Source organism: Paroedura picta, chromosome 1 (genome assembly GCF_049243985.1).
Source record: "Paroedura picta isolate Pp20150507F chromosome 1, Ppicta_v3.0, whole genome shotgun sequence".
In the NCBI taxonomy this organism is placed as follows: Eukaryota; Metazoa; Chordata; class Lepidosauria; order Squamata; family Gekkonidae; genus Paroedura; species Paroedura picta.
The window spans coordinates 31,693,902-31,721,098 of NC_135369.1; the positions used below are offsets into that span (position 1 = coordinate 31,693,902).

The window sequence follows — 27,197 nt, forward strand, 5'->3', positions numbered from 1 at the left end:
TATTATTATTATTATTATTATTATTATTATTATTATTATTATTATTATTATTATTATTATTATTATATTTATTCCCCACCACTCCCTTGCGGCTCGTGGCGGGTTACAGCATCCTAAAATCCCCGTTAAAACCCCATTAAAAACAATAATAACATTCCCAGCATTACCAGCATGGCAAGATCAGCAACTCAACTTCCCCCCCTCCCATTGCCGGTGGGTGGAGAGGAGGTCCTGATGATGTTTATTTCAGGTCCCATATATTTTAATTATAATTATATATTCAATGGGACATAAATCCAAACTTGGGTGGAATCTGATTACTGAAAATCTAAATAGACAGGACAACTTTGTTTTCAGAGTCTGCATTTTAGAAAGCTTACAGGGGCTGTCCTACAAATGAGACTGACATAACTGTTCCCTTGTCCTCCTGCTATCCCTGTGCATCTTTGATGGAGCATCAGATCCTAAGTAGTTCTGCAACTAATTGTAACAGTTCTGTCACAAGACATATATCTATATCTATATCTATATCTATATCTATATCTATATCTATATCTATATCTATATCTATATCTATATCTATATCTATATCTATATCTATATCTATATCTATATCTATATCTATATCTATATCTATACAGAGAGAGAGAGAGAGAGAGAGAGAGAGAGAGGCCTTCAGTGATGCTTCAGATCACATGTTCGTTTCGGCAGCATGGGGTTCTTCGATTAAGTTGGCCTCATATGTTCAAAGGAAGAAAATATAGGCTTGGATTAGGAGAAAACCAAGGGAAACATCTATTTGCATAAATCGTCTCCCTTGATATCAATTAATGCCAAAAGACATTGCTAACAGTTGTCTGCTCAAAACCCATATCAGGTCTCCAAACACAAGCTCCCAGGAGGATTAGCAAGTCCTCCAGCCAAGGATATACCAAGAACATATTTTCATAAAATCATAGAGTTGAAAGGTATCTCCAAGGTCATCGACTTGCACAATGGAGGAACTCAGAACTACCAGCCCACCCACAGTGACCCCAATTTCATGCTCAAGTGATGCCCCCATCAAAAATCTCCAGAATCCAGTCTGGCCTGGAGGAAATTCACCTACCACCCCACAGTAGCAATCAGCAATTCCTTTGGTATGCAAGGAGGGACCACAAGAGGCAAACACTGGCACATCCCTTCCTGCCCATCCACTCACAATCTGCCTAAATTTATAAATTCAGCATTTCTGTGAGGTGGCTACCTAGCCTCTGCTTAAAAACTTCCATAGAAGGAGAACCCACCACCTCCTTAGGAAGCCTGTTCCACTGAGAAACGTCTGTCCTCCAACTGCAACATGCATTTCACTCAATCTTACATACAGGGAAGTGTGCACTGAATCCTAGAGAAGGCTGTCAGGGATAAAGATGCTGCCATTGCTGGTGAAGAACAGAAGCAAAATAAATGTTCACCATGTGACTATAGCCTTCATGTTGACCCCCTGTATGGGGAGGAATAGTGGGCACAAGAGCAGTGGCCTCACCTTCTGCTCCATGCAGTAACCTGATCATCTGCATAGAAGAAATGGCCCTAGTACATCCCCTCCCTTGTTTGGATCATGGGGAGGGGGTGTACAGGCAGCCCCCTCCTCCAGGCAATCTTACTCAGGCAAACTCATGGAATCAGGTGGGGGGGCTCCCTCCCTCTCCCTGAGCAGCAATCATTGTGTAGAGGGGTCATTTGTACTGGGGTGCCGGTTTTGGTCGCACATTTTGAAAAGGCACAGGACTTCTGCTGAACCCAAACTGTGGCACTGCTGCTTATTTTTTCCAGACCTTTCTCTGGTGCTGCTATTGCCTGTTTTCATAGCCAAATCATTCTGTGTGACAGAAATCAGCCCAAGGACTTTGTATTCTGGGAGGACCATGCTTTTAACTTTTTGAATAAAGAATTCAGGTGAAATCAGGATTAGAAGGCAGTGCATGCAAAACATTTTTTTAACACAATATAAGTTCATTTTAAGGAATCTTAAAACAGGATACAAGATAGAAGCTTTGAATGATGATTTGGGGAGAGCAAAACAGTCCGTTTAAAAGTGAACCACAATAAGACTACACCAGTTCTATGAAGGCACTGGGCTAGAATGAAACAACCTAGCAGCACATTTAGTCTGAATTCTTCATCTAACACAGGGGTAGTCAAACTGCGGCCCTCCAGAGGTCCATGGACTACAATTCCCATGAGCTCCTGCCAGAATTTGGGACTTGTAGTCCATGGACATCTGGAGGGCCGCAGTTTGACTATCTCCGATCTAACACAAGCATGGTGTGAACGGATACTGAATCAACAAAGTGTTGATCACATGCATATTTAATATTAAATTTGGCAAAATTTTGAGATTTCACACTATTCTAATGGCTGCAAAAATCATACCCAGTATTCTGGGAACTGATCCTGACAATGCATAATGGGCAGACATCCACTGTTGCTCTAGATCAGGGGTAGTCAAACTGTGGCCCTCCAGATGTCCATGGACTACAATTCCCATGAGTCCCTGCCAGCAAATGGGACTTGTAGTCCATGGACATCTGGAGGGCCGCAGTTTGACTACCCCTGCTGCTGATTAGAGAACTGTTCTGCCAGCGTTTGCTGGCAGGTGCTCATGGGAATTGTAGTCCATAGACATCTGGAGGGCCGCAGTTTGACTACCCCCTGCTCTTGATCTTTATCTTGCCCTGTTCCTCCCACAGCAACCTTGTTTATTGGTCCTGTGCGCAAGTTCAGTTCTTTCTGGGTGCCTGATTGTCTAGATCAGATTCCTCTTATTGTGTGTGTATGTGTGTGTTTGAGATTCCACTTTGGATTCTGTTACGCAGGCTGCTGAGGAATCAATTGTCCGCCTCTGTTTGGTTCCTCCTTCTCTCAGTGTCTGAGTTGACATTGAAAGCAGGAGGATGGACGGTTCCCATTTGTGGAACTCAACAGATGTCTTGGGTACCAAATGGACACCGAAACAGGCTTCAAACTGCCTTCCCAAAGTGAGGTGAATGGGAAGCAAAGTGACAAATGCATATCAGCCTGCTTCACTGTCCTGCTATTCACAGCAGGACAGAAAAGTTTACTGATATTGACCATCTGATGAAGGGAGCTTTGACTCTTGAAAATTTATAGCATGGAAATTGTGCTGTTTTCTAAGGGCTATTGGGCTCCGTCTTGCTCTTCTACTGCAGAGCAACACAGCTATCCACCTGAAACTATCCTCATTGATACTGTTTAATTTATTTTAATATTTATACTGACCCTGATCCCAACTTTCAGAGAAAACCATCAGTGATAATTGCAGAGTAATTGCAGTTAATTAAAACAGGAAAAGCCTCAAAATCTTGCAGCCAATAAAGATTACTCTGCTTACAGAGAAAATAATTAGACCTATTTGCTTTTTAAAAAAATCACTATAAAGGGATACTGGTAAGAAAGTCCATTCGGAAGTTAACAGGTGGCACCTGGATCCCTGCAGGGAAAAGCTCTGAAGGTAAGAACCAGCTTTTAGAATTGGATCCAAAAACATATCAAGGAAATTGCTTTCAAACAGTCGTCGTCTGCCTGTGGCAATCAACACATGCAAATAACAGCCAAAGGAGATCACCCATCTGTTAAGAATAAAGGCAATAATCAGTTGTAAGCAGAACCCTCTAGCCCTGGAAGCACCAGCAGACCTCTTCCAAATTCTTGGCTGAATTTATTCGAATAAGGATGTTCTGCTTCTGGGAATTCTCAGGGCTATTCTGCACAGTGTTAATGTTGCTGAAGTGTTACCATTGTGTAACACTATTAATTCTTCATTATTCACGACATCGTACACAATCTGCAACACTCCTGCAACACTCCTGCAAAAATAATTTCATTGGAGTGATTTTCGGGGAATCCACAAAAGTGGATTCTCTGTACTCTTCTAGCAATCCACAAAAGTGGATTCCCCCTAAAAAACCCGCTAGACTCTTGAGAACAACCTGCAACACATCCGAAAAGACATGTGTGTTCTCAATACAGCAGTAGCAAGCATGTCCCTCCCTAGTCTCTTGCACCCGAGCTTCCGGCATTGCGATCGCCATTCCCCCCCCCCTTAAACTGAACAAAGCAACAAATAAGAGATGCTTCTTTGGCTGAAATCCCTCCACAAGCAATTGTTCATAAAGTTTCCAAGCATAATTAGCCCCCTGTTCGACAGTGCCCATAATTTCAGCCAGAAATAGCACTGGGGGGGATTTTTTTTTTTTACTTTCGGAGCATGTAAACGAGTAAGCGCCAGCTCCTAAGCGAGTGAAAAAGTTCTTTCTGATACACCAAATGAACAAATATGCGTTGCTACTGGTGTAGCACAGAAAAATATCGCCTCCTTTGTTTCGATTTTGGTGAGACCGGAAACTTGTGCGTTACGAGAGCAGCGCTAGTGGGAGAGCCTTTTTTTGATAGAACCGGCTGTGTGCATTACCGAGACCTGCCGCTTTTGCTTCCAGCGCTTTTCAATAGCGCTCAGACTTAGTGAAATTGTCCGTTGTATGGAATTGCCCTCATACTTCAGCTGCTCCCAGTTCCTTATGCTTTCGTATCCATGTCCCTGTCCCGATATGTCCACCCAATGCAAGTAATGGGAGTAAAAAACAGCTTTTCTTGGCCCTCTCAGCACTGTTGGCTGGAGATAGGAAGCTACATGGGATTTCTCTGTACTCTTCTAGCATTACAAGGGCCTGACTCCAAAACTATAAGTGTGTGTTGAAGTGGATCAAAATACTTTGAACCTTTTGCTATGGCTACCTAGGAACTGTCATTGGATTTGGGAACTTCTCAGCAGGCATCAAGTTGCTAAATGCCACTGAGTGCTGAATTTCATCCATTATGAAAGTGTGAAAGAAGAACCCATGCTCACAATGTTCGAGAATTCACTTTTCTGGGATCACAAATGGATCAGGGTGGTGGTTTCAGTGTGGAAATGAAAGATGAGTTGCTCAAGATTGCTCATCAATGATAAGCTTGAGCTAAGTATGGAAAAGCAAGGACATAAACCTGATTACCAAATGTAGATTAGTCCAATCTATCATGTTTTCAGTAGCCAATTATGGCTGTGAAAGTTGGCCGATGAAGAAAGACCTCCCTCCCTCTATTAGGTTAAGTTATTAGACCGTCCTTTATATTCTTGTACAATGAAGAAATCAGACAGAAGGATAGTCAATTTGTTTGGACTCTGGTACTAGAGAAGGCTTCTGTGGGTTCCATGGACAGCAAAACTCACAAACAAGGAAATACTAGAGCACAAAGTCTGATATATCAATGGAAGGCAAAATCATGAGACTTGAGCTGAAGTTACCTCAGCCATATCATGTGATCTAACTCAATGGAGACAGCAATTATGCTAGAATTGGTCAGTGGTAAAAGGAAACCAGGCCGACAAAGAACATGGTGGTTAGATACAATCAAATTGGAGACTAGCCACAGCATTATACAAGTAACAGAGGCAGTACAAGATTGAATAATGTGGCGACAGTTGACTCATAAGATCACCAAAAGTCAGACAAAATTGAATTGCTAACATCATCAGACTGGCCCTTTGTGTGAATGAGACAACAAAGGCATGAAGGATCTCTGGCTGATTCTCCTTGACCTGCCCTCCAAATATGGTTTTATTTACAGGGTTGGATGTATGGGCCCCCCAAAGAAGGTGTCCCCGAGAAAGTACTTTCTGGAGAAATGGCTGCATGTCATTTTCCCATAAAGTACTTTCCGGGGGGGTACCTTCTTTGGGGGACTGTAACTTAGATGCTGTAAATCAAATCCTCATCAAACCTGGAGGGCAGGTAGAGGAGAGTTCATTGGACATCCCACAACTTTGGTGTCTCTAGCTTGCACAGGATTCACTCTATACACTCCTGAACTTGTGCTGACATGTGGTCATTTTGACAAGTGCTGGTTCAGGAGGTTCAGAGGTGTATAGAACAGATACTGGGCAAGCTAGAGATACCAAACTTGGGGGTCATATACATGAAAGATACCCTGTGACTTTATTGTCTGTAGCTTGCCCAGGATCTTGTTCAAGCTAGAGATATCAGAGTCACAGGGGACCTCTCCTCCTTTAAGGAGGAGAGCTTGCCTCATCACCCAGTATTTCTTGGTCCTAGAACATTCCCACTATATGATGGATGAAGTCAGCCGAATCAATGTTATGGAACCAACATACTCTGCATGTAGAATTGTAAATTTGGGCAATTAACCTAGGATTTAAATATATCTGGTATATCATTTTCCATATAGAATCATAGAATCATAGAGTTGGAAAGGGCCACACAGGCCATCTAGTCCAACCCCCTGCTCAACGCAGGATCAGCCCAAAGCATCCTAAAGCAATGTTCTCCCTATGTTCTCCCTAATGTTCAGACATACAGTTAACATAGATCCTAATGAAAATACATGTTCCCAGACTTCTGTAACTTCATATCCTAATGCTGATCTCCATTTGTCTTTATTTTTTTGGGACTACTAAATGCTCATCTTTGACTTTTGGAGTTTGGAAAACAAATGTTTTATGACCAGAGTCTTAATTTTTCATATTCAGTCGTTTTCCCACTATATTGATCCCTATGAATTAAGTCTGTTAGAAACCCCTCTTCATCTGCAGAGGTTCAAGCCATGATGACTATTAGTTTGTCTAATAATATTATCATGAGAGATTATAGTCAGATAGTATTAAAGAACTATAATTGTCTAATTTAGATAGTTGCTATATGCTCAAAGATTATAATCCTCTGCATCTGTAGAAATTCAAGCCATGATAGCTGACCATTACTTTGTCTAACAATCTCATCAGGTGAGATTATAGAGTCAGATAGTATTAAAGAATTATAATTGTCTAATTTAGATAGTTGCTATTTGCTCGACTGAAGAGGCAAGAAGTGATATTCTTCTGTGAGCACTATTGGGAAATTCCAGGAAGGGCACTGGGGAGTCAGGGAAAATACAGAGAGGTGCAGTTGATGGTAACATGGGGCCAAGGCACATTTCCTACAAGAATCTACTAAGATGTCCGAGGTACTGTTGATGTAGGAAGAATATGATTAATGGAGATCATGGGAGAAGTTTCAAAAAGTATTCCACATCTAAAAAGAGTAGATTGAGGCAGCCCCCTTCCCCTCTTCCCCCCGGCACAATGGAGACCTCTAGTTACCCATTTCAGTTGATCAGCAGCGGATTCAGTACAGTCCTAGAAAACCCCTCCCCCCCACACACACATTGCAGAATCATTTTATGAAATTCACTGCTATTGGCATTAAAAAAAAAAAGAATATACAGAACTGGGGAGATCCATTAGCAGCTACCAGCTATGATAGATAAAGTTCTAGATTCCAAAGAAGTGTGTCATTAAGTATAATTTTTTCCAACAAGGTAAAAAAAGCTGGAAGCTGAAAATATTTTCTAAATCCTTCTAAACTCGATTACTGTGAATCTGTGCAACATTTCTAAGGGCTGACCTGACTGCAGAACAAAAACACAGAACATTTGGGGAGTTGATCAAAAGTCTGAAACAATCGGTCTGTCAAAACTACTTGTTAACTTCTTCTCTCATCATTCCCCTCTTCTCTCCTCCCCTCCTATCACCCTTATTTGTTCTGCAGGCACAGTTTGTTCAGTTCTTTCTGGACCCATGATTTTCTTCAAAGAGCCAGTTGGCTCTGTCTTCTCATTATCTTCTGAGAAAGATTGTTACGTTTGTGCTTTCATAGGTTATGGAAATGCCACTTGTTCAAATGTCTACTTTCCATGCTGTTCAGGAGGGTGGGGCTTTCTGACAGGAAACAGATTCTGCAAGGAAACTATGGGGTGGTGGTGAACCATTTTTACACACTGCACCAATTAGCAAGAAATTGATGTGATGACATACATGGGACAGCGTCTTCCAATCAGCACAACACAGTAGTGTTTCTTGCCATACAATTTTCCATTCATGGGCCACCCTTAAGCTCCTCCTCCTCTATTGACTGAACCTTCCATAAATACCAGGACTTCAGACCACACTGACCATCAGATCTTCTCTTCCATGATATCGACTACCATCTTGACTTGTCGAGATCTGATCCAGGACTTCACCATGAGGGCCCTTTTCCTGTTCTTTGCTGTGCTCTTGCTGGTCTCTCTGACCTCTGCAGGTAATGAGGAGGGAAATATACTGATATCGGTATTTGTATGGGCAGGAAAGATTGAGCTTCCTGAAATTCATCTTTTCCCTGTAAGCTAGGGGAGTCACAAAACGATGAATGGGGACAGCTTTCCTGAACCTGGCATAGTAGGGCAATTACTGTATGATCATACTGTCAATCAGAGTGGGGTATGTCAGTTGTTGCATTGTGGGATATCTTGACAATCGTATTATAACCATGTACAGGGTCTCCTTTGACTGTTTTGTGTTCTGCTGGTAGAATGCAGCAGTGTGCTGTGTAAATAATATAAGAAATAAGGATAATGAAACAGCAAGGAATAAAAATGTGCTATAATGGGGAGGGAGGGAAAGGGAGGGGATAAGAGGGGGGGGTTAAAATGCCCTCTGGACCCTGAGGTCTCTTGGGAGAGTTTCAGCCTTGCATTTGCACTCAAGCAAACCTGCCTCACAGTTAACATCTATTGAAGAAAAGGGTTTGGAGCTCTTTCATGAAATGAAGAATATAACTGTTGAAGGGGAAATACTTGTCTTAGGAATGACTATCTCCTCTTTAGGCTTATGTTCATATCTAACAGAGTTTATATCCTGCATAATTAGTGTGGACCCTCTCCCACCTTAATAACATTTGAAAAGCGTTCTTGACCTTATTGAATATCAAGAAAGGAAAAGCTTATTTCTTCATTGATGTTTGTTTCCATCAGCTCCCAAGGTATTAGCCACAAGGTGTCCATGATACTGGGATAAAACCAACACACACACTCATGCAGTTGTGGAAATGATCATTTTGGGAACTGGGAGAGGCATATTGTAGTGACCCCCCCCCCTCGAGGAGGCTGATCCCCAGTCTCCCCAAATTGTCATCAAGCAGAGAGTCAGGCTAAACCTGCGCTCCCTGTGAGGTAGCTGCTACCACCGTGAATTTTCCCGAAGTCCTAAGAATCCAGGGGCAACTCTCCTGTCTGTTTGGGAACAAAGGCAGGGTGTCTCAACCCAGTCCAGTGAAGAAAGAACCCCAAACCAGTATGCAGGTAGTTGTAATCAGGAAGGCACCAGGAGGGGGAGGGGCAATTTCCTGCAACACTTCCAAGAATCAGACAAATGGTTTTAAAAATTGATATTTATTAAGGTGTACAGCACAACAAATGATACTAGTAGTGAAAGAAAGTAATACAAGTATTTAATGTAACTTCTCTAATACTTAGTACTCACAACCTGGAGGGTTTTGCAATCAAAATCCAACGCACAAGATGGTCAGACCCAAGACAAGATGCTAATACCAAAACAAGAGGGTCATCCAGAGGGCTGCCCCATGATTTGGGGAAGGAGGCCAGCCCAGGGCATCCATATAAGGCAGGCTGCATTGGGCACAGTCTCTTTCCTTCCTCCTTTGCCCCAGCAGCTCCTCCCCCCCCCCCCCGTTTTTCATTGTTAGGCTTTCTGTTAGAAAAAAAAAACACATTATTTTGTTATGTTGCTGTCAGTTATTTCATTAATGTCATTGTCACGACATGTGGTTGTGCTTTGGGGGGCAGATCCTTGGGAGCGGGGCCTATGCCTGTGTGCTGGAGGTCTGCCCAAGGTCAGAGTCCCCATAAGAGGCTGGGGGCATGCTGTTGCAGCACCTCCCCAGCTGGGGGAGCTGTTGCCTTGCACGGCAGATGTCTGTGGAAGCCCTAACAGAGGCTGGCACCCACAGGGCTCCTATAAGAGACCATGTCCCATTTGCCCAGCAGGCCAGGGGATCTGGGAGAGTCGGACTTGCATGTTGCTTGGTCCCTGCAAGTGGGGCCTGTGGTGTGGGGCTCCCTTGTGATCTGCTGGCTGCAAGGGAGCAGGATCTGCCCATGCATAGCTCATAAAGCTGTGGCCTAAGTTTCTTAATCCTGGTTGTGTCAGTGTCCTCTGTACAGGCTGGAATATGTCCCCCTGCAATGCAACCCCAGGATCTACAGTGGGAGGGGAAACGACCATTCCACTCTTTTAGTGAGGAATGAGAATGCTGAACGCTCTCAACAACTCCAAGTCTTCTTTAGCAGCCAGGAAAAAAAATATTTTTGCTTTCTCCACCACACTCTGGCAGGTCTTTTTGTGGCTTGTGTTTCATTAACTCCTCAGACACCACACTGCAGTTCAAGGCAGGGCAGTTAGAATTTTTCTCTGCCAGATCAGAGGCAGGAACAAGGGGTTTTTCTCCCAGAAGCAGCTGGATCTTGTCAGGGCTCATTTGCAAAGTTTTTGGCTGTGACTTTAGAGGGGCAGAGGTGGAAGCCTGACCCAATGTTTCAAGAAACTGAAAAATGAATATGCTGGTTTTTGCACTACACAGCCCCACCCTACAGACTTCTGTGAGCTTCACAGTCATTTTCTCTTTCCCAGGAACGTCTTCCCAGGTGTAACTCAACAGCTTGAACAGAGTATTCTCCTATTTCGGAATTCAGATCCTTTCGTGTTTTGCTTTTGAAGTTATGCTTCAAGAGAACTTCCATAGGAAGAGAATCATCACCCAAATCACCATCCAGATAATCACCACCACCGTCTAACAGTCTTTTCTTCTTTTTTTTTCAGGCCATAAAAAATGTAAGACATGTTACTCCTGTGAAAAATACTGTCGAAAGGGTCCTGGTTATCACTCCTGTTCCTGTTCTCCTGGGACAGTTTGCTGTGACTCAGAAGTACCAGTGGCACCAGCACTACCGGCATATCCAGTAGCACCAGCTATACCGGCACGACCAGTAGCACCAGCAGCACCAGCAGCACCAGCAGCACCAGCAGCACCGGCACCATATTATTATGGCTATCCTAATGTTCAATATCAAGTACCAGCTGTTCAATACTATAATCAGAAAAAAGGCTGAAAAATGAAGCAGCCTTAGGGGCAGAGGTTGTCTCCCCAGTGAGAGAAAACGGCAATTTGTTTGACTGCTCCTACTAAATAAAGAAATAGTTGGCCTTGAAACTGAATGCTTCATTTGATTCTTCTTTGGGGTTTATTTTAGGTTTTAGCACTTGCCGCCTATATTGGTGGATTTAATGTATTATTTCTACAGCATTGTTAGAATGACTACTATATAATCCCACCTATTCACTCTGCTGCCGTCTTTGTGCCACAGATGACCATCCAGCATCTGCTTAAAAGGGCCCACCATCTCCCAAGGAAACCTGTTCCACTGTGGAACTGCTCTAACTATCAGGAAATTCTGTCTAATGTTTAGTCAGAAACTCTTTTGATTTCATTTCGTTGGTTCTAGTCCAACCTTCTGGGGCAACAGAAAACAAATAAGCTCTGTTCTCTATATTACAGCCCTTCAAATACTTGAAGAAAGCTATCATATCACTTTTTAGTCATCTCTCCAGGCTAACATCAAGTTCCTTCAGCCTTTCAACATAGCACTTTGTCTCCCTACCCTTCACCATAATTGTTGCTCTTTTCAGGGCACAATCCAGGTTGTCAGTATCCTTCTTAGGCTGTGGTGCCCAAACCTGAACACAGTACTCCAAGTAATGTTTAACCAGAGCAGAGTAAAATGATATTATCACTTTGTATGATCTTGAAACTAAACTTCTGTTGATGCAGCCCAAAATTTGATTTGCCTGCGTCACAATGCTGATTCATGTGCAGTGCATGGTCTACTAAGACTCTGAGATACGTTTTGATTGTACTATTGCCAAGATAAGTTTTCCCCATCCTATAATTATACTTTGACTAGCAGAAAAGCCCATTGTACAAAAAATACAATAGGATCTAGTCTACCCCCTATCCGGGCATCTCTGCCGAGGCCTTGCGAGGTCACAGCATGGTTGCTCAGGGTGGGCGCAAGCTCTGATGGGGGCTCCCTGCCTCCCTCCCACCATCACCCAGGCAGCTCCACTGAGGCCTGGTGAAGCTGCAGTGGGGCTGCTCAGGGCGGGGATTACCTTACCTGACTGCCGCTCCTTTGTGTGGCTGGAAGGTGGAGGGGCAGGCAGTTAGGGATGGGGCATCCCCTACCTGATTGGTCTTCTGGGGCTTGAGTGCCCTCCCCAAGGGCCAATCAGGGAGGTGGAGGCAGTTAGGGGTGGGGCATCCACTATTAGTGTTCCAGGGAGAGTGACTCCCCAAGTACCCAATCAGGTAGGTGATGAGTCCCAACTCCTCCCACCATCCCTATCCGGCTTTATTTATGGTTCAGATTTTTTCCAACTAAATACAGAATTAAACATTGGAACTTACCCGAAGGTTTCTTCATTAGTGGGGCAAAGTCATCCAAACTGGTTAGGTCGTAATTCCTCTCATTCCAGGCAGCGCTGTGTATAAGTTTGTATTAACTTATATTAGCTCAGAGTGAGGCTGACCTTCCAGTCTTAATATTGACCTTCCAGTAATAATAATAATAATAATAATAATAATAATAATAATAATAATAATAACAACAACAACAACAACAACAACAACAACAACAACAACAACAACAACAACAACAACAACAACAAACAGATTTTACCTTTAACTAGATTTTTTATTATTATAATTATTATATTGGGTTTGTGGTGGGATGTGGTTGACTTCACCCCCACCGAAGAGAAGAAACCTTCAGGTAAGTTAATTTATTTAGGGATTTTTAGGCCGCCCCCCTCTCAAGAGTTTCAGTGTTTGGTTCTTCTTCAGTGAGGGAAGTCATCCAAACTGGTTATATGCAAAGCTACAACCAATTCTCATTTTAATGCAGCCTCGAGGTGACAGTTGTCAAGAGAGGTGGGATACAAATTTTATAATAAATTTTAAAAAAGAATAAAAATTTTGTCCTGTTCTGCTACTACATTGCACACCTTTCTAACAGATGATGCTTCTACCTTTCTGATACATGGTTTGAGATCTTTTTACCTGAAGTCTGTGAGTTGTGAGACACAGAAAATCCCTTGCCTACTCTTCACCATCCCATTTACTTAGTCACATGTATCCCTGCACATGTCTTGTTTATACCAGACTTTCTCTTTGGGATATCATGGTGTAAAACAAAAGAATGGTATTTCCAACTCTTGGTTAATATGATAAGGGGGAAATATCTTTGGCACATAAGAAGGATCCTTCATGAGAATCTCTGAAATCTTGTGCCCAATAAAGCCCCTAATTCAGAAATCCTTCTTGCAGAAGTCATCCTAGTCCATAAATGGACTATGACCTTGGAGAGTATGAGATGATTTTTATTCATTTATTTATTCATTTTAATACTTTGATCAGGCAGCCATGTGCCTGAAGAGATTGCATACTGGATTGGAGTTCTAACTCACTTCCTTGTTGTACATAGGATATTTGAACTAACAAGACCTTGGTAAATACCCTTGGAGATTATGCCAGCCCAAATGGTCAGGTCATATATTGGAAATGATGGCCTTGGAAATCAAAAGGGGAAGAACTATCCGAATAGTGGAATATGCAGGTAAGCATCTTGAATGCCTAAGGATGTCATATGATTGTCCTGATGAATACTCTGCTGTCTACACAAATGTGCATAGTCCTGCCTGAAGCAAGAGGAGGCATGACCTAACCAGCTTGGATGACTTATCGCACTGAAGGAGAACTTTACATTTATCTATATTGACTTTTTTTTTTTAGTTTTAGCCCAGTTTTCCAGTCTGTCAAGATCCTGTACCTATTCCTACTGTATTTGCTACCCCTCCCAATTTAGTATTTGCAGATCTAATGAACATCTCATTAAATCCTTCACCCAAGGCACTTACAAAGATGTTAAGCAAGACAGGGTTGAAGACAGATCTCTGAGGCATTCCATTTGCCACTTCTGTCAATGAGGAACCATTAACAAGCACTCTTTGAGTGTGATCTATCAACCAGTTACAAATTCACCTTACAGTAATAGGATATAAACTACATTTAACAAATTGTCAACAAAAATATCATGTAGAACCTTATCAAAAGACTTTCTGAAATCAAGATAAACTATGTCCAAAGCATTCCCTTGATCCCACGTAGTAACTCTCTCAGAAAAGGAGATGAGGTCAGTCTGACATGACTTACAATTGAGGAACCTGTGCTGGTTCTTAGTAATTACAGTAATCTAAATGCAACCAAAAGGGGGATGTCAAGCTAATGAGTCAGTAGTTAACTAGATCCTCCCTTTCCCCTTCTTTATCTTTCTTTCCCCCTTTTTTAATCCGCCTGGTTCCAGTATTCTGGAACCGCATCTGTTCTCCAAAGATTCTCAGAAATGAAGAACAGAAGCTCCAAAATAACACCAACAAATTTCTTTAGTAGCCTTGGATGCTATTCATCTGGCCCTAAGGACTCTATTTCATTTAAAGAAACTGTGTGTTTATGTACTATGTACATAGTTTATGTACTATGTACTATGCCTATCCTAGGTTGCAACTCCCTTCCTTCATCTTGTGTTCTATTTTTCCAGGTTGAGCACTGTTTTCTTTCCAAGAGAAGTCCAACCAGTGTTATTTGTTCAATGCCCAGAATGTCCTAGTGCTGGGTTAGTCAAACTGCGGCCCTCCAGATGTCCATGGACTACAATTCCCAGGAGCCCCTGCCAGCATTTGCTGGCAGGGGCTCCTGGGAATTGTAGTCCATGGACATCTGGAGGGCCGCAGTTTGACTACCCCTGTCCTAGGGCTCCAGTGACAACTAGCACAATAACCTTTTTCTCCCAGAGGTGTTCTAGAACTATTTGTAAATGTTTCATGGTCATCTCCTATTTTTTCTTTTCTATTGTGCTTTCTCCTGGAATGGCAAAATCAGTTAGCCAAACCCTGTTTCTAATTTTTTTCTACAATGTTGATATCACGGTTGTTATGCTTATTTGCTATGTTTTTTTTTTCTCTGTGTAGACAGAAATCCCAAAGAATCTTTGTTTGATCATTCTCCTTGATCTGGGTAGTAGTGTGTGTGAACTTGAACTTAGTGTACTTGAAGACTGTAAGCTAAATATGAGCAGATAGTATGATGTGGTGGTAAAGAAGGCAAATGCAATCTTGGGCTGTATGAAAAGAGTGATCACGTCAAAATCACAAGATGTTATAGTCCCACTGTATACCACATTGATCAGACCACACCTGGAGTCCTGTGTGCATACCTGGAGGCCTCACTTGGACAAAACTGAGAGGATTCAGAGGAGAGTGACAAGAATGATCTGGGGCCTGAGGACCAAGCCCTGTGAGGAAATACTAAGGGATCTGGGAATATTTATGCTGGAAAAGAGGAGGTTGAGAGGGGACATGATTGCTGTCTTTAAGTATTTGCAAGGTTGCCACTTAGAGGATGGCAGGGAAAGATTCCTATTGGCAGCAGAGGATAAGACCCACAGTTTAAACTATGAGGAGTACAATAACGGCTAGATATCAGATAAAACATTTCACAGTCAGAGTAGTTCAACAGTGGAAATGGCTGCCTAAGGAGGTGGTGAGCTCCCCCTCACTGGCAGTCTTCACTTTAACTAGAAGCTTCTCTGTTTTTCTTGGTGTAGTCATTCAGTGCCTGTTTCTTCATTTGCTTGCTTAACTTTCAGAAGAGCTCTTCAGCCTAATTTTCTTGTTAAGTAAAGATGATCAACATGACTCCTACGCAATAGTGAGTGATACATTGTCACTACCATACAAACTATATTTATTTGTTTGTTTATTTGTTAATTTATTTATACTTAAATTTATATACCGCTGATTCCTGACAGGACTCATGGTGGTTTACACAGAACCAATTAATACATTAATACATAATCTTCTGTCCCTCTTAATAAAACAGTAAGGGATGTTGGGGTGGGCTCAGTCTGGGATGGTGGGGGGCAACAATTGGCCCCTTGGCCCCGGACTGACAAGTGGAGGGGCCAATTGGAAGGTGTTTTGCGCCTTCCGATGGGCCCCTCAACAGGACAGGCCAAAATTCCATCCAGTCAGCCCAGCCAGGGGCAATCTGGAGACATCACTGCCAGTCTGCTCCTGACCACCGAAGGGAGAGGAGGTCAGTAGGGCTGCCAAGGGGAATGAGAACAGAGGCTGTGCCAACCCTTTTCACCCCAAGGCTGTCCTAACTGTCAAGTCCAACTGCAAATTGCCTCAGAACCCTGACAGAGCTGGCAGAGACTGCAGAGTGCTCCCCCCCCCCCCTTCAGGCCTGCTGTGAAGGAACCTCTGACAGCCCCTGACTGAGGGGAGGAGGCCTTTCCAAGAGCAACGCAGGGGAGCCTGAGGGCCTTCCTTTTGAGGGGGGGGGGACTTTCCCCTTCTGCCAAACAGTTGCCTGACAGGGAGGCCACAGAAAAGCCCCTTTTCACTTAAAATCTGGAGAACAGTTTGGTGATCCAAGGAAGTCAGCATGGATTTGTCTCCAACAAGTCCTGTCAGACCAACCTGGTTTTCTTTTTTGACCAAGTAACAGGTTTGTTGGATCGTGGAAATTCGGTTGGTGTCATTTACTTGGATTTTAGTAAAGCTTTTGACAAGGTTCCCCATGATGTTCTGATGGATAAGTTGAAGGACTGCAATCTGGATTTTCAGATAGTTAGGTGGATAGGGAATTGGTTAGAGAACCGCACTCAAAGAGTTGTTGTCAATGGTGTTTCATCAGACTGGAGGGAGGTGAGTAGTGGGGTACCTCAGGGCTCGGGGCTCAGCTCGGTACTTTTTAACATATATATTAATTATTAGCAGTGGAATAGGCTACCTAAGGAGGTGGTGAGCTCCCCCTCACTGGCAGTCTTCAAGCAAACGTTGGATACACACTTTTCTTGGATGCTTTAGGATGCTTTGGGCTGATCCTGCGTTGAGCAGGGGGTTAGACTAGATGGCCTATATAGCCCCTTCCAACTCTATGATTCTAAGATCCTGAACCATTAACAAGTACCCTCTGAGTACAATTTGTCAATGTTATTGATCCACCTGACAGAATTAGCATCCATACCGCATTTTACCAACTTGTCAACAAGAATATCATGTGGAACCTTAACAAAAGCTTTACTGAAATCCAGATAAACTATGTCATGGCATTCCCCTGATCCAGCAAGGTAGTCACTTTCTTAAAAATAGAGATAACACCTTAGCCTTTTATTTATATCGCGAAACGCGGTTTACGGATAGATATATAGATATACATAAAGGCATTCAATATCATTTTAAACATCTTTTCAGCTAATCCCTTCCATCAACAATATGTGCTGATGTTTTGATGCTTATGTTTTGATTTGCACCATCCCAATTCCAAGTTCTTTCCCCCAAGACAGTCACTACCAGTTTTGGTTCTATCTGAGCATGTGTAACGTTATGATCCTTAGCCCAAATGTTAGCCTTTGTTAAAATGAACTCAGGTTGCCCTTTGGACATCCTGGAAAGAGCTCTTCCAGCTCCCTTGCAGTTTCACCTTCACAAATTCACTAGCCACAACCTGGGATGGCTGTGGGCAAGTTGCCCACTGAATGACCAGCCTCCCAGAAATGCTGTGTGAATGGATAAGATTCTTATGGAGATGTTCTAACAGTGCTGTAGAAACTACACATAAAAACCATCAAAATAGGCAAGTGGTAAGTGCTGAAACCTAAAAGGAAGAATGAAATGAAGCAGATACTTTTAAGGCCAAACATTTCTTTATTTAACAGAAGCAGTAAAACAGTCTGCCCTTTTCCAACACTGGAAGTACAATTTCTGCCCTTAAAGCTCCTTGGCTTCCCTTTTCAGACTTTCTTGTAAGGAGGGTACTTTGGATATTTGTATGGACTAGGATGCTTGTGTGGTGGGACACAACAAAGTGTTCCATAAGGACAGGCACAGGAGAGGTGACCAACCAGACCTTTTCCACATTTTTTTCTACATAAGTAACAAATATCAGAACATTTTTTAGAGCCTGAAAAAAAGAGAAAAGATTAAGGTTAGAGGGTGGTAGTGATACTGATGATGATTTGGGTGGTGATTCTCTTGAAGCACAATTTCAAAAATAGATTATGAAATAATTTGAACTCTGATATCAGACTCTGTTAGAGCGGTTGAGTTAACCCTTGAAAGAAGTTCCTAGGAAAAAGAAAATTACTGGAAAGCCCACAGAAGGGGTAGACGTGTCTCTCCTGATCTCCAAAACTGCCATTTCCACAACTGCACAAGTGTGTGTTTGCATGCTGGTTTTGTCCCAGTATCATGGCCACGTTGTTGGTAATAAATTGGGAGCTGTGGAAACAAATATCACCCTTTTTCTATCTTCATATCCAGTAAGATCAAGAACGCTTGTCAAATGTTATTGAGGTGGGAGAGGGTCCATGCTAATTGTGTGGAACGGAGAAGGAGAAGGAGGAGAAGAAGGAGGTGGAGGAGAAGAAGAAGAAGAAGAGTTGGTTCCTATATGCTGCTTTTCTCTACCCAAAGGAGGCTCAAAGCGGTTTACGGTTGCCTTCCCTTTCCTCTCCCCACAACAGACACCCTGTGAGGTGGGTGAGGCTGAGAGAGCGCTGATATCACTGCTCAGTCAGAAAAGTTTTATCAGTGCTGTGGCGAGCCCAGGGTCACCCAGCTGGCTGCATGTGGGAGAGTGCAGAATCGAACCCGGCATGCCAGATTAGAAGTCCACACCCCTAACCACTACACCAAAATGGCTCTCTGTTAGACATGAACACAGATTTAAAGAGCATAGAGTCATTCCCAATACAAGTATTTTCCCCTCAGCATTTATATTCTTCTTCACGTCAAAAGGAGCTCCAAATACTATTCTTCATGATATCCCTGTGAGGCAGGTTTATTTGAATGAAAGAACAAGACTGAATCTCCCTCAAGAGACCTCAGGGTCCAGAAGGCATTTTTACCCTCATTTCCATTGCCACAACCCATCTCTCTTTTTCCCTTACCCCTAACAAAACTCCTTTTTTCCTTGCCATTTCATTTTCCTTATTCCTTATACTATTTTCACAGCATCTTTCTCTATTTTACTAGCAGAACACAAAACCATCAAAGGAGACCCTGCATAAAGTTATAATATGATTGTTAAGATATAATATGATTGTCAAGATATCCCACATACCCCACCCTGATTGACAATTCAGTATATTTCCCTCCTCGTTACCTGCAGAGGCCAGAGTGATTAGCAAGAGTACAGTAAGGGAAAGGAAAAGGGGTCTCATGGTGAAGTCCTGAGGGCACTAAGTCAAGAGGGCAGTGAACGTCATGGAGCAGAGGTCCCTCTGTGAAAATCTGATGATCAGTGTGGTCTGAATCCCTGGTATTATAGAGTAGCGATCCCCAACCTGTGGGCCACGGACCACATGTGGTCCTTTGACTAATTGGAGGTGGGCCCCGAAGGACGCCTTCTTCCCCCCCCCCCCCGGCCCTTTACAACACACTTCATTGTTGTGGCGTGTCTGTATCTTATTTTGAAGGGATGTTTAAACATTACCATAGTGATCAGAGAGCGCTAGGGCAGTGGTTGAGAGTAGAGGAGTAAACTACCCCACCACCGAGCCTAAGTAAAAGGCGTTGAGTGGTCCCTGGTGAGTGGTCCCTGGCATTGAGTGGTCCCCGGTGATAAAAAGGTTGGGGACCACTGTTATAGAGGGATCAGTCAATAGAGGAGGAGGAGCTTAAGAGTAGCCCATAAATCAATGATTGTCTTGATAAAAACAGCACCAAGTTCTGCTGTTTAGAAGAACCACTCCCATGTATGTCCTCACACCAATGCATGCTATGGGTGCAGAGTATAAAAATACTTCACTCTAGGAGGCTGGACTCTCTATCCTTTTTATTTGGCTGCCTGAAATAATGAGATGAGTAGGGAAACAGCAGAACTCAGCAGTTTGTGCAAGCAAAACTTAAAATATGCCTCAAACTGGATCAACTTGGTAAAAAATCAATGACCTGGAAGGCACATAGAATCATAGAATCATAGAATCATAGAGTTGGAAGGGGCCATACAGGTCATCTAGTCCAACCCCCTGCTCAACGCAGGATCAGGCCAATGCATCCTAAAGCATAACATAACAAAATTGGCTTGCAGGACAAATGGGGATGTTTTGTGAGAAGCATAACAGAACTTGCTGTTTGTATAAACTTCCTACAGGCCTATTGTGCATGAGTGTTTTCCCTTGCTTTCACCATGCATCACCCTCAGTTTCTTTCCTTCTGAGAATGTGAGAGTTGATGAGTAGGAAAGAGAGAAACATGAAAAGTTCAGGAGCTGCCTTTAGAGAAGGCTGTCCTGCAACCCACTTTCAGAGACTTTGAAACCCCATCGTTTGCAAAGGAAGGAAGAAATGGGAAACATCTTTTGTTTCTCTGTTTTAAGGGCTTTCTGCCTATGCCCTGGCTAGACGTTATTTCTCTTGAGATTCAATATGGGTAACAACAGGGGTTCTGAAAAGAAACCCTTAGCAATTTTTACTAGCAAAAATTACATTTAGAAAAGGCTATTTGTGCAAATAGCTGTTTTTTCTGTGTTCTCCTAATCTTAGTTGACACCTTTATTTTCATTTGTACAATATAAAGCCAACGATAGAAGATCCTCATGCAATACAACCTATCATGTCATCTGAGGCACCACTGAAGACTTTTGTATGTATCTTGTGACTGAAATGTAATAATTAGTTGCAGAGCTACTTAGGATCTGATGTTCCATCAAAGATGCATGGGGATGGCAAGAGGACAGGGGAACAAAGTTATAGAACAGTAGCACTTTGAAGTCCAACAAAGTTAAATTCTGGGTATTTCACATAGAAAAACAACCTTTGTGGGTCTTAAAGGTGCCACTGGGCTCAAACTTTGTTCTATTATTTGGGACCCACATGACTACCCATCTGAATGTGTCTTCAGGGGGACAGTTAAGTCAGTCTGGTTTGTATCACATGTTAGCTTTCTTAAAATCCAGTCTCTGAAAGCAAACTTTTTGTCCTATTAATTGTCTATTTTTTTTAATATTCCATTTATTTTGGAATTGCAATTTGTGCCACATTTCATTCTATATTTGATTCCGGTCTCTGCACAGCATTATTGTGGAAACTGACCTCATTGTTCCAGTCATTAATGCATCATGATCTGTTCTGAATTTCTTTCCTATATCCTTTTCATACAATACCCTCTTTTGTCTCATGAGCAAATGTTGTTCCGTTCTTTCTGGGTTCACGGTTTTCTTCTGAGCCCTCCTATCATTTACTTTTGAGGCATATGTTCTGCTTGTGCTTGCCTACAGGTATCCAATGAATCTCACTCAACATACACAGCAAGATCAGGAGGGCGGAGAGTTTAGCCTCCTAGCACCAAACAGATTCCACTTGGAAGCTACTGAAAGATGGGAGTTCATTTTTCTTCCTCCATGCATAGATAGAGTTGGGGCTAACACAACACAACGGTGTTCCAGGAGGTACATTCCTGACCTACCTCATACTTCATCTGTCCCTCACATTCTCCATAAATACCAGGGCTTCAGACCACATGGCTCATAAAATCCTCTGGGTGAATTCTCCAGTGGATCAGCTGCTGTTGGGACTTCTTGTGGCCTGATGCATCCTTTCACCATGAGATCTCCTGCTATTGCCTTTGCAGGTCTACTAGTTGCTGTGGCCTCTGACTGGAGGTAAGTATTGGGGGAATGTGCTTGCATGTGCATTGATTGTGTGGGAAGGAAGAAGATGAAAGCTGCCCTGATCTCCTCAGCAGAACAGCAGATTACCAATCTGCAGAAGAAATTAGTGGCAGGGATAGACAGCTCTAGTCTCTGAAAACTTCAACTCATTTCCAATTCCAGCCTTTAAAGCATAGTGTCATTACTGTCAAAAACTAGGCATTCTCTTTTTCGGGGATTTGAAAATATAGAGAGTACTAGAGGCACAGCCTGTTGTACCCAGGAATATAACTGGCGGTAGGATGAAAACCTGCACTATGGCCTTCCTGGGGGATGGCTCCTGCCCACCCTTGGAGATCCCACCTCCAAACCACATGGAACATTCCTGACCCACTGCAGCTGATCCCTGAGATGCTGGGAACGAGATGCCAGGAACAGCTGGGGCACACCTTATTCAGGCTGCCTCTGCTACTCAATCAGATCCTAGTGCTGCTGGCCTCAATGCACTGTTTAGAAGCCTCCCCACTTGCCACCACAGTGATGCAGTCCCAGGGAAATGGGGGTGGTGGATCAGGTTCTGGGGAGTGGAATGACACAGCCTCCTTATCCACAAGGGAAATGCAGGAAAAAGTAGTCTCCAGCCTTTGCCCACCACAGAATAACCTGGGAATGAAAAGGAGCAGGAAGAGAGACTTACTATCATATTTGGTCTTCTTGGAGGAGTACTGTGCAGAAACTATGGGGAAAAGAGATAGGGAGAGTTAAAGGAGAATTTATAGAGGCCACTGGGGGTGGGGGTGGGGGAAGGGAACAGGATAAGAGAAAGCCAGGGAAGAGCAAGCCCAGAGGCTAGTCCCTCAGTGTGGAGCTTGGGAAGAAATTGTCAGTCCTTCCAACCCCAATTCTGGGGTTTCTGGACTGACCCAACAAGGGATTTCAGTGGTGCTGTACATCCAGGTATTTCTGTCTTTTCTGGGCTCCCTGGGTGGGTTGAGGTAGAGGTACCAAACTTGCAGCATAGCTGCAGGAACCTCTCCTCAAAAGAGCTCCCAAGTTTCTAAAAGATTGAACTAATCTGATCCATTTCTCAGCCTGAAAAATTCAAGGCAGTCAGCGTTCTCTTCTGCTCCACCAAACACACAAACATGGCACAGAGTTCCAGTGGGTGCTGATATCACTGATCAGGCTGTGCTCCAGCAAGCCCATCAGTGTCTGCCTCTCCTGCAGATGATAGAAGTCCCTCATGTTGTGAGAGAAGAGACCCATGATGTTATGGCATTGCATGATTAAGTCAGAACTGGCGGGTCTTAGCATGTACACTAATGTTCCTTTCAGGAACCAGTTTCAGTGCATCCTTGACCACAAGGTGAAGAAGGTGGGTAACACAAGACATGTGCTGAAGGACCTATTTCCTGACCACTACCTTCATGTTCTTACCATCATCTGTTCCCAAGAAGCCCTTGGCAACCTTCCCACTGCCTACCCACACCTCAATCTACCTCTCCCTGCCCATTGCCATAATCGATTCAAGATGCCAAGTGGCTCTCTTGTACACTGCAGCAAATCCACCCCTAGGAACTCAGGTGCCAATCCCACCAAACATCTCACTCATAGTTGCTTGGCATCCCCGTGTTGTCTGGGAGAGCACCAGAAGTTGTAGTTGCAGGATGACTCAATCTCCTGCTGGCTGGTGGTGGCCTCTTGGGCACCCCAGTGGCAGTCTGTTTCTCTCCCTGAAGAAGCAGCAAGTGGTTCATCAGGCCACGCTTATAGAAATGATGGACATCTCTCCTGCAACTGACAGCTGGCACTGTGAGTAGCATTGATCCTCCATTTGCTGGAAGTACTTCCAGACCATGGAATTTTGGGGGCTCCTATGCTGACCAGCGGTTTCAGGAGTCCTTGAGCCTCCACTTGTGAGGAGCTTGGGGCAGACACACTGTGTACAGAAGGGGAGGCAGGAAGAAATGATGTAGGGGGAAAGGGTTGAGATGGCAGCACCTGGGGGTGCACCTCTTCTGCCATCTCTTGTCTCTCCTCCTGTTCTTCCTCGGAGGGCCTGCTGAACCCTGAAGGAGCCAGTGGAGTGGGCAAGGCAATCAGCCCCTCCTCCAGCTCCTCCATAACTCTCTTTGTCATAGTAGCTGGCCTCACTGCTCGAGGAGGAAGGAGAGGAGACGGAAAACCTGCTCCTTCCAAACCTCACCCATCTAGGACTGGCAGAGCTAGAAGGCTTTAATGGACTAATTTTGTATATGTTTAGAGTTGTAACCCAACCCGAGCACTGGAAGAGCAGGAAATAAATAAAAATTATTAAGAAGTGAATTAAAAAAAATTAGAGGTGAACACAGAAGTTGTGCTGTTCATGTCCCCAAAGCTCACCCCAAAGGACAGATCAGACAGCCCTTCTTCCTGGTGCCATGCCTCAGAAACGACAGCCACAGGAAGTGCTTTCTGATCAACAGGCTCCTGCCCAGTGCCAGCACCTGTCCCTTCCTTCACCTTTGAAGGACATGGCTCAGCTGCCACCTCAGTGAAGAGCTCCTTACCCACCACCACAGCAGGGCTTAATCTAAGACCCAGAGCAGTCCCAGGAAGATGGGAGAAAGATGGAGCAAGGTCCATCCTCCCAATCCACAAGGGAAAGATCATTATTTATTCATTTATTCATATTTATATACCACCCTCCCCAAAGGCTCAGGGTGGGTTACATGTAACTGAAACGATACATGGAACCATACATAAACTATAACATTAATATGATTAACTGATATAACCGGGTAACAGTATAACATAAACAATAGCAATTCAAACAGGCCCAGGAGTCTTAGTGGGTTTCTGGGGGGGGGGGGCAGGGGCCTTGCAGATGTTGGTTGGTTGGCCTGGCCTCAGCCAAATGCCTGGTGGAAAAGCTCCCTTTTGCAGGCCCTGCGGAACTGTTTTAGTATTGTATATAAATATAGAAGTATTATATAGAATTGTATAGAAGGGAAGAGGGATGATCGATCCTCAACCTGCACCCACCACGGAACAACCTATGAAGGAAAAAGTGCAGGAAGGAAGACTTACCAGCAGGTGCCTCCGCCCTAGCAGAGGAAGCCTTGGGGGAATCATCTGAAGTATCTAATGGGAAAAGAGACAGGGGAAGTTAAAGAGGAATGTATAGAGGGCCCTGGGGGGTGGGGACAGGAAGGCAGGGGGGAAGGGAGCAGTATCAAGGTGTCTGTACCAGGAAGCTAGGGAGGAGCAAGCCCAGAGGCTGGTGAGGTTAACCTGTTTCTAGGTGGTGAGCTTGGGAAAGCATGATCATTCCTTCCAATCCCAATTTTGAGGCTTCTGGAGGGACCAAACAATGAGAGGATGGAATGCAGTGACCACCACCAGTGACCACCTGACAGGACCAACAAGTGTGACATGCATAAACTGACATGAAACCCAATTGAAAGACTTCTAGAGGTTATTCAGGAAAGCCTGGGGGCAGCTATCTCTGTTTGCAGCTATCTCTGTTTGTTTGGGTTATATTTAGCTGCATCATTCTTTTCCAGGGATGTTTGAATAGCTGGGGAAAATCATACTGAGTCAGTGATAGATGGGCAACAGATATCACGGGCTCTTTACAAGATTTCAGTAACCAAGATGGATAAGGGTCAAGAGAAGAAGTGGTTGCCTCCACATACTTCAGAATCCTGTTAATATCCACAATGATAATCATGAGAAACCCTACACAGGAGTAAGCGCCATATTCACAGGAAAATATACTAGGATTGTGGTCACTGAATTCTAATTCCCTGCTCTCATTTTCCCCATCATTACCTGCAGTGGCTGTAGAGACCAAGAACAGCAACACAATAGCAAGAACGAAGACCCTCATAGTGGTTCAAATCTTGAGCAAATCAAACTGCCAGCTGGTTCAAAGAAGGAGAAGTCACCTGGAAGGCCTGATGAGTGGAACGGTGTGGAGCTCCAGTATTTATGGAGGATTCAGTGGATGGCAGGGGAGGAGCTTGGAAGTCATTCACAGATAAATTGTTGTCTTAAGTGGATAATAAATGCAATGATCTACAAAAGGAGAAACGTCAACCAGACCTTGAGAATAACAACAATAATAATAAATGGATAAGAATGAAATGAATTGCTTTCCCAGAAAAAACATAAATTTATTTATTTATTTATTTATTTATCATACTTATGTGTAAAATTTGTTTTGCACATAAAGCAAATGTTAATGTGGTGGGAGGAGGGTGCCAATATAATTAGACTCTCACCATCATTCTTTGGACAGGTTCCAGAATCCTATTTGATTCTGTACCACACACATACTCTGCTAGAAACAAATGGATTCATGTCACAAGAGCCAAGCCCTGACACAACTCTTCCTGCCCACGCACAATCTGCCTAAATTCACAGAATCAGCCTCTCCGTCAGATAGGTATCTATGCTTAAAAATTTACAAAGGAGAACCCCCACCTCCCAAGGAAGCCAGTTCTGCTGAAGAACTGCTCTGTCAGGAATATCTTCCCTATGTTTAGTCAAAAATTCTTTTAAATTAATTTCAAGCCATTCCTCCCAGAAGACAAGATGGACTACATCTGCCCCAAGTGTAAGCTGGTAAGACTTTTGGAGGAAATAATTAGGGGATTAGAAGACAGCATTATTACTCTGACCCAAATTAAGAAAGGGGAGGAGTTCATAGACCAGAGCTGTGCAACTCGGAATAAAGGGGATACAACCAGTCCTGAAGAGGATAAGGGAATTGACCTCACTTCGGAGCCTCTGCAGACAGTTCGGAAAAAGACTCAACGGCATAATGCAAGATGGTTTTCGGGGCCTTTGGAGCTCCAGAATAGATTTCAGGCCCTTGCAGAGGAGGTGCAAGGGTCAACAAGGGAAGAGGTCCCAAAACAAAGTCTAAGACAAACTGAAGAGGCCACGGGGAAAGAAGGGAATGGAGTTGAGAAGAAAAAAAAAGGAGAGTACTGTTAATTGGAGACTCCCTGCTAAGAGGAATGGATCGCCATATGGCTGGGCCCGACCCCCTAACCCGAGAGGTGTATTGCTTGCCAGGGGCGAAAATTAAAGACATTTCAGAATGGGGGGTTGGACTAGATGGCCTGTATGGCCCCTTCCAACTCTATGATTCTATGATTCATTGGTTCAGGTCCGACCCTCTGGGGCACCAGGAAAACAACTCTTCTCTATGACAGTCCTTCAAGTACTTGAAGATGGTCATCATAGAATCATAGAATAATAGAGTTGGAAGGGAACTCATGGGTCATCTAGTCCAACCCTCTGCACTATGCAGGACATTCACAACCCTGTCACTCTTCTACTGTAACCTGCCACCCCCTTAAGCTTTCACAGAATCAGCCTCTCCGTCAGATAGATATCTAACCTCTGCTTAAAAATTTCCAAAGATGGAGAAACCACCACCTCCCGAGGAAGCCTGTTCCACTGAGGAACCGCTCTGTCAGGAACTTCTTCCTGATGTTG

The 27,197-nt window shown here is 43.6% G+C and overlaps 1 protein-coding gene and 1 long non-coding RNA gene across 2 annotated transcripts; one reads left to right on the forward strand and one right to left on the reverse strand.

The window, feature by feature from the left end:
* Positions 1 to 7,801: 7,801 nt before the first annotated feature.
* LOC143834043 (uncharacterized) lies at positions 7,802 to 11,144 on the forward strand. Its single transcript, XR_013229719.1, has 2 exons — positions 7,802 to 8,177; positions 10,754 to 11,144. It is a non-coding gene; the product is annotated as an uncharacterized LOC143834043 (long non-coding RNA).
* A 6,597-nt stretch (positions 11,145 to 17,741) lies between these two features.
* Positions 17,742 to 25,678, reverse strand: LOC143835130 (uncharacterized). The gene is made up of 4 exons (XM_077332302.1): positions 25,521 to 25,678; positions 24,777 to 24,830; positions 22,405 to 22,443; positions 17,742 to 18,017 (listed from the first exon to the last, which is right to left on the reverse strand). Exons 1-4 carry the CDS (start codon positions 25,576 to 25,578, stop codon positions 17,848 to 17,850), a joined length of 321 nt encoding a protein of 106 aa, XP_077188417.1. The 5' UTR covers positions 25,579 to 25,678; the 3' UTR covers positions 17,742 to 17,847.
* Between the last annotated feature and the right edge of the window lie 1,519 nt (positions 25,679 to 27,197).

Excerpts from the sequence above, each read along its gene's own strand:
- LOC143835130 (XM_077332302.1), bottom strand. The coding sequence starts at position 25,578 with ATGAGGGTCTTCGTTCTTGCTATTGTGTTGCTGTTCTTGGTCTCTACA. Across the intron at positions 22,444-24,776 it reads TAGGGCGGAGGCACCTGCTG|TTTCTGCACAGTACTCCTCC; the intron begins GTAAGTCTTCCT and ends TTTTCCCCATAG. Across the intron at positions 18,018-22,404 it reads CAAGAAGACCAAATATGATA|GCTCTAAAAAATGTTCTGAT; the intron begins GTAAGTCTCTCT and ends TCTTTTTTTCAG.